The following is a 9,531-nucleotide window of genomic DNA, read 5'->3' as shown; positions in this document are numbered from 1 at the left end:
ACCTTCATAAATTTGTGGGGCTGGGAGAGTGAGCTAAGAACCTTTAGGAGCTATCAGTTGGAACTCAATTTAAAAACATGTTTTTCAGTAACCTCGGAAGTCAAGTGTAAGCAATGAGGATAGGAGGGGCCTATTTCAGTCTCGAGCTTTTTTACTTAGCTACAAAAAATGGCCAACAACCCACTTCCTGTTGACTGAAACTTGCCTACTCCCACCCTATTTATAACCCACCCTCCGTCAAAGGAACACAATCCAGACTCTCAAAGAAAAAAACAAAACAAACAAACAAAAAAAACCTACATAACTGAATCTCAAAATTTACGTCTACGAATCTCGCCGCTCTCCGAAGGTTCCTAGCTCCATCTCTTCCAGCCAGCACACCAGGGGCTGGGAGCAGCTGCACCGAAGTTTCGTCCATAACCTGAAAACCATCACTGCCCCAGGGGAAGGTTCCATTTCCTTCCTCGTCTCTCGGGGAGTGTTTCGACTTGGGACACAAGTATCCTTTGCTTGGAGGTCAGCCCCTTCCTAAAAGATACCGAATCCGGTTCTCTTTGAGACCCACGTTCCAGAACCGAACACCCCTAGCAATCTTCTTACTCAGCTTTCCCCGGTAACCGGGCAACATTCATGCTCAGCTCCCGTGAGCGGCGCCGTTAGTTTACGTAGCAACGCGTGATTGGCCTACCGGTCGCGCCGCCGTGCTTCCAGTGGCTTCCTCGTATTTCCCCGCACGCGACTCCGCCTGAAAGAATGGGATTGGCGGAAGGAGCAGCCAGCCCCGCCCCTCAACCCCGCCTCCAGCACCGCATTTGCTTGTGTGTCCCCGTGCAGCTCTTCCGCGCGCAGCCTGGCAGTTTGCCTCTTCTTCGTCCTCCAGCCTGCTTTCATGGCCACCGCTGCGACCGAGGAGCCTTTCCCCTTTCACGGTCTTCTGCCGAAAAAAGAGACCGGGGCCGCCTCCTTTCTCTGTCGCTTCCCGGAGTATGACGGGCGGGGGGTGCTCATCGCCGTCTTGGACACGGGGGTCGATCCCGGAGCTCCGGGCATGCAGGTGAGGCAGCCTCAGAGGGCCCGGGACATGGAGGCGCTGACGGTCAGGGACACGAGAGGGGTTGCAGCCTCGGAGCCCGGCAGGCAGGAGTCCTGCTCTGCAGCGGGGTGAACCAGGCACCATCCGGAGTCGCTGGCGGGACCAGCGCCCGCGAAGGGGACCCGGCGGCGCGGTGTGGGCGAGGGGCCCGGGGTCTGGGAGCCAGGGCTGGGCCCTGTTCCTGACCAGACAAAAGCAGCGTGCCAAGCGCTGCTGGTTTGGGGATCCCGGGTCCGCCTTTCGCCCCCTGGAAGTCCTTTCTTGCCTAGGCACTGCCAGGCCAGAGATCTCGGGTTTCCTTGCCACCACCACTGCCTTCCTCTGCAGGTCCCTCGCGTCTTGGGCACCGGTTCTTGCGTGCTATATTCAGAGTAGGATTTTAAACTTTTTATTATTTTAGGGGTAGAGGGGAAATACAGATGGGGCAAATGACGTATCAGTTTAATTTTTATTGTGGTTGGGGAGATTTGGTTTTGGGAAAAATTGTTTGTCTTTAAACACGAAAGCCGGGTTCCAAGAAGATAACTCAGTCAATTTCCGGAATTATTTCCTCTGGTAGTTTTGTGTATTCTATTTTTAAACGCTCTTCTGTGATGTATTTGGTTAAGGTCATTGATTCTCATCCCTTAGTCTTTGTCTTCTATAAGACGAGAATACAATTAAGTGTATGTTTTCGCGAACTTTTCAGGGTTTATAAATTTATGCTTCTGTATTTTTTTAACCGCAAAACATAAGACTACATACTCTACTGTTTTTAAAAATTATTTGATTTTGTCTTAGACAACTTCGAAATCTTTAGATCAGGGTATCATACCGAAAGGTAATATTAAAAATATACGTATATGTCTCTTGGTTAAAGGCAGTCTGCCTAAGGTCTTTAAAGTTCGACTTTTGTAAATTTAGCCTTTTAAAGAAGTCCGGTAATGAACAGAACTTCGCCACTGTTCCAAATCTCTCTCCCTTACTAATCCTACTGTATGTTGGTCCCTTCCTTGTGTATTTATCAGTCCTTCCTGATATCTGAACCATCCCCATCCCCACCCCCCATTTCTACAGTTCTCTTCCTCCCTTCACCCCTCTGGACCCATTATTGTGCTCTCTGATAATTGGGGGTAGCATTTTGGAGGTTAGGAAGTAAGGCAGGAGGGAAAAAAAGGAAGCCAGTCTTACTAACTGCTATATTGAAATCCTGGGGGAATCTTGCGTCCCTTTGTTAAGTCTTCAGTAGTATCCTGGAGGACAGCAAACCTTATGGTGGCCCTGCGGGGCATCTTTGGTCAATCAGAAGAGGAACAGGTGAATGAACTCTTTCCTGGTAACTTCAGTATCTGTGTTATATAAATAACTCAAGATTTAAAACAGTGACAGTTTTCACCTCACTGAAAATTTATTACAGAGTAGTAATGGTTTCCAATTTGCTGTGTATGTTTACTTTTTATAGGGGTAAATATGGGAGGAGAACAGCTGGGGTAAGTGATTTATTGGTTCCTTTGTCAGAATAAGAGGGTCAGGAAAGTTTAGAGAAGTACTGTGCTGTCTTCTTTTGTTGAAGAAAAAAAAATTCTTATGTAGAATTTCCCAGATCTGCTTATCAAGTTATTCTCTTACTTTCTGTAAAGTAAAAATAATTCTCACCCCAAGGTTGCTGTGAAATTATGAGAGGATTAATTACATGTGACTTTTTTCACTAATTTTTAAAGCAGTGATATTTAGTAGGAATTTGTGTTGGTTCTTTAATCCCACTATCCAAAAAGTAAATATATTGGATATTTGCATATGTTAACATAAATACTTGAGCAGTAAAATATTGAAATCAAGTAAAAATATAACTCTTTTCTTTTAACAACTTTAATTCTGATGTGTTAACCTATATACTTCCAATTAAAAGAAGTTCAGTAATTTGGCTTGTAAACATCAGTGGATTTTTAAGATTTTTATCTTTACTTTTAACAAATTTATTTTTTAAATCTATGTATATGTCATTAAGATAAGATGTATAGAAATTGAAAAGAAGGAAAGAATGAAATAGCAGGAAGAGGAGAATGAAATGGATATTTGGAATGACTGATGAGGTAGGAGTAAAGGACTAGAGGCCCAGTGAAAACTTTTAAGAACAGTGGATTTTCTCATCCCTTGGTGACTTTCTTGGGTCTTCTTCTCTTTTGTGACAGCTTCATGGACATGTTGAAAGTAAAGGGGAGATTAAGTATTTGCTCATTAAATACTCACGTACCTGCCAGGTGCCTAACATTATGTTAAGTGATGTCCTGCAGACCGTTATTTTATGAATATTAAAAATGGGAGGACCCTCAAGAGCTGGACCAGTCAGGCTTTATGGATGCAATGGGATGTGGACCTGGAAATATATGTGAAATAACCATTGGGTCTCCCTGCCACCAGTCTTTCTTTTTGATCTGTCTTTCACATTGCCAAAGTTATTTTTCTTAAAAACAAACCTTGTATTACACTCCTGTTTAAAGCAAAACAAAAACATTTTGGGATCCCAGTTGCTTATGCATAAAAATCCAAAAATTTGAACATTAGTTATAAAGCCCTTTGTCATCCAACTATAGCCTCCTCACTTCTCACCATTTCTTTTTTTTTTTTTTTTTTTGGCAGTACTTTATTTTTTTTAATCTTCATTTTATTGAGATATATTCACATAACACACAGTCATACAAAACAAATCGTACATTGTTCACAGTACCATTACATAGTTGTACATTCATCACCTAAATCAACCCCTGACACCTTCATTAGCACACACACAAAAATAATAAGAATAATAATTAAAGTGAAAAAGAGCAATTGAAGTAAAAAAGAACACTGGGTACCTTTGTCTGTTTGCTTGTTTCCTTCCCCTATTTTTCTACTTATCCATCCATAAACTAGACAAAGTGGAGTGTGGTCCTTACTGTTTTCCCAATCCCATTGTCACTCCTCATAAGCTACATTTTTATACAATTGTCTTCGAGATTCCTGGGTTCTGGGTTGTAGTTTGATAGTTTCAGGTATCCACCACCAGCTACCCCAATTCTTTAGAACCTAAAAAGGGTTGTCTAAATTGTGCGTAAGAGTGCCCACCAGAGTGACCTCTCGGCTCCTTTTGGAATCTCTCTGCTACTGAAGCTTATTTAATTTCCTTTCACATCCCCCTTTTGGTCAAGAAGATGTTCTCCGTCCCACGATGCCAGGTCTACATTCCTCCCCGGGAGTCATATTCCACGTTGCCAGGGAGATTCACTCCCCTGGGTGTCTGATTCCACCTAGGGGGGAAGGCAGTGACTTCACCTTTCAAGTTGGCTTAGCTAGAGAGAGAGGGCCACATCTGAGCAACAAAGAGGCATTCGGGAGGAGGCTCTTAGGCACAATTATAGGGAGGCCTAGCCTCTCCTTTGCAGCAACCATCTTCCCAAGGGTAAAACCTACAGTAGAGGGCTCAACCCATCCAACCACCAGTTCCCTATGTCTGTGGTCATGTTAGCAACCATTGAGGTGGGATAGGCCAATACCCCTTCATTTTCCACAGGCTCCTCAAGGGGGCACTACATATTTTTATCCTGTTTTTTTTTTTGTTGTTGTTGTTTTGTTTTGTTTTTTTTAACCTGTTCTTACTTTTTAAATCAACTGTATGGAAAAAAAAATTAAAAACAAAAAACAAACAAAAAAAAACAAAAACAAAAAAGAAAAACATGCAATAAAAGAACATTTCAAAGAGACCATAACAAGGGAGTAAGAAAAAGACAACTAACCTAAGATAACTGCTTTACTTCCAACCTGTTCCTACTTTACCCCAAGGAAGTTACATAATATAGCAACATTTCTGTGAACTTGCTCCTACTATATCCATCAGAAATTAACAGACCATAGTCATTCCTGGGCATCCCCAGAACGTTAAATAGCATATCTGTTTTTCTTGGATTACTATTCCCCCTTCCTTAATTGCTCTCTATTGCTAGTTCCCCTACATTCTACATTATAAACCATTTGTTTTACATTTTTCAAAGTTCACATTAGTGGTAGCATGTAATATTTCTCTTTTCTGTGCCTGGCTTATTTCACTCAGCATTATGTCTTCAAGGTTCATCCATGTTGTCATATGTTTCACAAGGTCGTTCCTTCTTACTGCCGTGTAGTATTCCATCATGTGTATATACCACATTTTATTTATCCACTCATCTGTTGAAGGACATTTGGGTTGTTTCCATCTCTTAGCAATTGTGAATAATGCTGCTATGAACATTGGCGTGCAGATATCTGTTCGTGTCACTGCTTTCCGATCTTCCGGGTATATACCGAGAAGTGCAGTCGCTGGATCGAATGGTAACTCTTTATCTAGTTTTCTAAGGAACTGCCAGACCAACTTCCACCAACAATGAATAAGAGTTCCAGTTTCTCCACATCCCCTCCAGCATTTGTAGTTTCCTGTTTGTTTAATGGCAGCCACTCTAATAGGTGTTAGATGGTATCTCATTGTGGTCTTAATTTGCATCTCTCTAATAGCTAGTGAAGCTGAACATTTTTTCATGTGTTTCTTGGCCATTTGTATTTCCTCTTCAGTGAACTGTCTTTTCATATCTTTTGCCCATTTTATAATTGGGCTGTCTGTACTATTGTCATTGAGTTGTAGGATTTCTTTATATATGCAAGATATCAGTCTTTTGTCAGATACATGCTTTCCAAAAATTTTTTCCCATTGAGTTGGCTGCCTCTTCACCTTTTTGAGAAATTCCTTTGAGGTGCAGAAACTTTTAAGCTTGAGCAGTTCCCATTTATCTATTTTCTCTTTTGTTGCTTGTGCTTTGGGTGTAAAGTCTAGGAAGTGGCCGCCTAATACAAGGTCTTGAAGATGTTTTCCTACGTTATCTTCTAGGAGTTTTATGGTACTTTCTTTTATATTGAGATCTTTGGTCCATTTTGAGTTAATTTTTGTGTAGGGTGTGAGGTAGGGGTCCTCTTTCATTCTTTTGGATATGGATAGCCAACTCTCCCAGCCCCATTTGTTGAATAGACCATTATGACTCAGTTCAGTGACTTTGGGGGCCTTATCAAAGATCAGTCGGCCATAGATCTGAGGGTCTATCTCTGAATTCTCAATTCGATTCCATTGATCTATATGTCTATCTTTGTGCCAGTACCATGCTGTTTTGACAACTGTGGCTTTATAATAAGCTTCAAAGTCAGGGAGTGTATGTCCTCCCACTACGTTTTTCTTTTCTAGAGTGTCTTTAGCAATTTGAGGCATCTTCCCTTTCCAAATAAATTTGATAACTAGCTTTTCCAAGTCTGCAAAGTAGGTTGTTGGAATTTTGATTGGGATTGCATTGAATCTGTAGATGAGTTTGGGTAGAATTGACATCTTAATGACATTTAGCCTTCCTAACCATTAACATGGAATATTTTTCCATCTTTTAAGGTCCCCTTCTATTTCTTTTAGTAGAGTTACGTAGTTTTCTTTATATAGGTCTTTTACATCTTTGGTTAAGTTTATTCCTAGGTACTTGATTTTTTTAGTTGCTATTGAAAACGGTATCTTTTTCTTGAATGTCTCTTCACTTTGTTTATTTCTAGCATATAGAAACATTACTGACTTATGCGCATTAATCTTGTATCCCGCTACTTTGCTAAATTTGTTTATTAGCTCTAGTAGCTGTATCGTCGATTTCTCAGGGTTTTCCAGATATAAGATCATATCATCTGCAAACAATGACAGTTTTACTTCTTCTTTTCCAATTTGGATGCCTTTTATTTCTTTGTCTTGCCGGATTGTCCTGGCTAGCCCTTCCAGCACAATGTTGAATAACAGTGGTGACAGCGGGCATCCTTGTCTTGTTCCTGATCTTAGAGGGAAGGCTTTCAGTCTCTCACCATTGAGTACTATGCTGGCTGTGGGTTTTTCATATATGCTCTTTATCAAGTTGAGGAAGTTTCCTTCAATTCCTACCTTTGAAGTGTTTTTATCAAAAACAGATGTTGGATTTTGTCAAATGCTTTTTCAGCATCTATTGAGATGATCATTTGATTTTTCCCTTTCGAGTTTTTAATGTGTTGTAATACATTGATTGATTTTCTTATGTTGAACCATCCTTGCATGCCTGGAATGAACCCCACTTGGTCATGGTGTATGATTTTTTTAATGTGTCTTTGGATTCGATTTGCAAGTATTTTGTTGAGGATTTTTGCATCTGTATTCATTAGGGAGATTGGCCGGTAGTTTTCCTTTTTTGTAGCATCTTTGCCTGGTTTTGGTATTAGATTGATGTTAGCTTCATAAAATGAGTTAGGTAGTGTTCCATTTTCTTCAGTGTTTTGAAAGAGTTTGAGTAAGATTGGTGTCAGTTCTTTCTGGAAAGTTTGGTAGAATTCCCCTGTGAAGCCATCTGGCCTTGGGCATTTATTTGTGGGAAGATTTTTGATGACTGATTGGATCTCTTTGCTTGTGATGGGTTGGTTGAGGTCTTCTATTTCTTCTCTGGTCAGTCTAGGTTGTTCATATGTTTTCCAGGAAATTGTCCATTTCCTCTACATTATCCAGTTTGTTGCCATACAGTTGTTCATAGTATCCTCTTATAATTTTTTTAATTTCTTCAGGATCTGCAATTATGTCACCTTTTTCATTCATTATTTTGTTTATATGGGTCTTCTCTCTTTTTGATTTTGTCAGTCTAGCTAGGGGCTTGTCAATCTTGTTGATCTTCTCAAAGAACCAACTTTTGGTGATATTTATCCTCTCTATTTTTTTTTTTTAATAAATTCAGTTTTATTGAAATACATTCACACACCATACAATCATCCATGATATACAATCCACTGTCCACAGTATGATAACATAGTTATGCATTCATCACCACAGTCTATCTCTGAACATTTTCCTTGCATCAGAAAGAACCAGAACAAGAATAAAAAATAAAAGTGAAAAAAAACACCCAAATCATCCCCCCATCCCACCCCATTTGTCCTTTAGTTTTTATCCCCATTCCTCCACTCATCCATACACTAGATAAAGGGGGTGTGATCCACAAGGTCTTCACAATCACACTGTCACCCCTTGTAATCTACATAATTATATAATTGTCTTCAGGAGTCCAGACTGCTGGGTTGGAGTTTGGTAGTTTCAGGTATTTACTTCTAGCTATTCCAATACATTAAAGCCTAAGAGGTGTTATCTATATAGTGCATAAGAATGTCCACCAGAGTGACCTCTCGACTCCATTTGGAATCTCTCAGGCACTGAAACTATTTCGTCTCATTTTGCATCCCCCTTTTGGTCAAGAAGATACTCTCAGTCCCACGATGCCAGGTCCACATTCATCCCCAGGAGTCATACTCTGCGTTGCCAGGGAGATTTACAACCCTGGGAGTTGGGTCCCACGTATGGGGGAGGGCAGCGAGTTCACCTGTCGAGATGGCTCAGTTAGAGAGAGAGAGGGCCACATCTAAGCAACAAAGAGGTACTCAGGGAGAGACTCTTAGGCACCATTACATACAACTTCAGACTTTCCTTTGTGGTAATGAGCTTCATAAGGGCAAGTCCCATGCTTGAGGGCTCAGCACATCAAACTGCCAGTCCCAATGTTTGTGACAACATACGTTAGGGGATCAGCATCTTAAAGTTTAGAGATAGGCCTTACAATTCAAGGATAGAGTTAACTGCTGTAAGAGCTTACAATCTAGGGACTATTAGAATTATTGTGTCCACGTTAGGCTATGTTCTAAGATTCAATTCTGAGTTTACACATTGTAGTTAGTCCATATTAGTAAGGCATCATCCCTCTCACCATGTTTTCTCCCAACACTTTTACTCCTATATATATATTTTCCTACAATTTTATAGAGTTATATTCACATACCATACATTTATCCACAGTGTACAATCAATTATTCATGGTATCATCATAAAGTTGTACATTTATCACCACAATCAGCATTTAAACATACTGATTACTACAAGAAAAATTGTTGTTTTTTTTTTTAGCAATAAGAAAAAATGATAAAAAGAAAAATAACATGTCATACAATACAATATACTACTAAGGACAGCAAATAACACCACTACCAAGAATCCCATATTACTCCCCTATATCCCCTTCTCATATACATTTTGCATTGGCGTATTGCCTTTGTTACAGTTAATAGAGGTATATTACAGTGTTACTGTTGACCATAGACTCCAGTTTGCTTTGATTATGTTTTTTCCTGAATACCATCCCTTTTTCAAATTTCTACATGGTTGACATTCATTTGCTTTCCCACATGCAAAAACATTTTTATATTTGTATATTTAGTAACAGTCATTGGCCACTCCAGTTTTTGCCACGTTATACAGTCCCAGTCTTTATCATCTGTCTTTACCTCTCGTGTCATACATTCTCCTATCCCACCTCTTTCAGCTTTACTCACAGACATCTTTGTTCAGTGTACTTACAATACTGTGCTAC

The 9,531-nt window shown here is 40.2% G+C and overlaps 1 protein-coding gene across 3 annotated transcripts in view; it reads left to right on the top strand.

Moving 5' to 3' along the window:
- Positions 1 to 840: 840 nt before the first annotated feature.
- The window catches only part of TPP2 (tripeptidyl peptidase 2), a 115,381-nt gene continuing 106,690 nt past the window's right edge, over positions 841 to 9,531 (top strand). For all 3 annotated transcript variants that reach the window (XM_037800115.1, XM_037800114.1, XM_037800116.1), the window contains exon 1: positions 841 to 1,054. In XM_037800115.1, the coding sequence (XP_037656043.1) occupies positions 890 to 1,054 (165 nt within the window). In that variant the 5' untranslated portion in view covers positions 841 to 889. The remainder of the gene's footprint in view (positions 1,055 to 9,531) is intronic.

The sequence above is a fragment of the Choloepus didactylus genome, chromosome 12 (genome assembly GCF_015220235.1).
Source record: "Choloepus didactylus isolate mChoDid1 chromosome 12, mChoDid1.pri, whole genome shotgun sequence".
NCBI classification, from domain to species: domain Eukaryota; kingdom Metazoa; phylum Chordata; class Mammalia; order Pilosa; family Megalonychidae; genus Choloepus; species Choloepus didactylus.
Note: the sequence above shows the minus strand (reverse complement) of the source record. Positions and strands in the feature narration are given on the sequence as shown.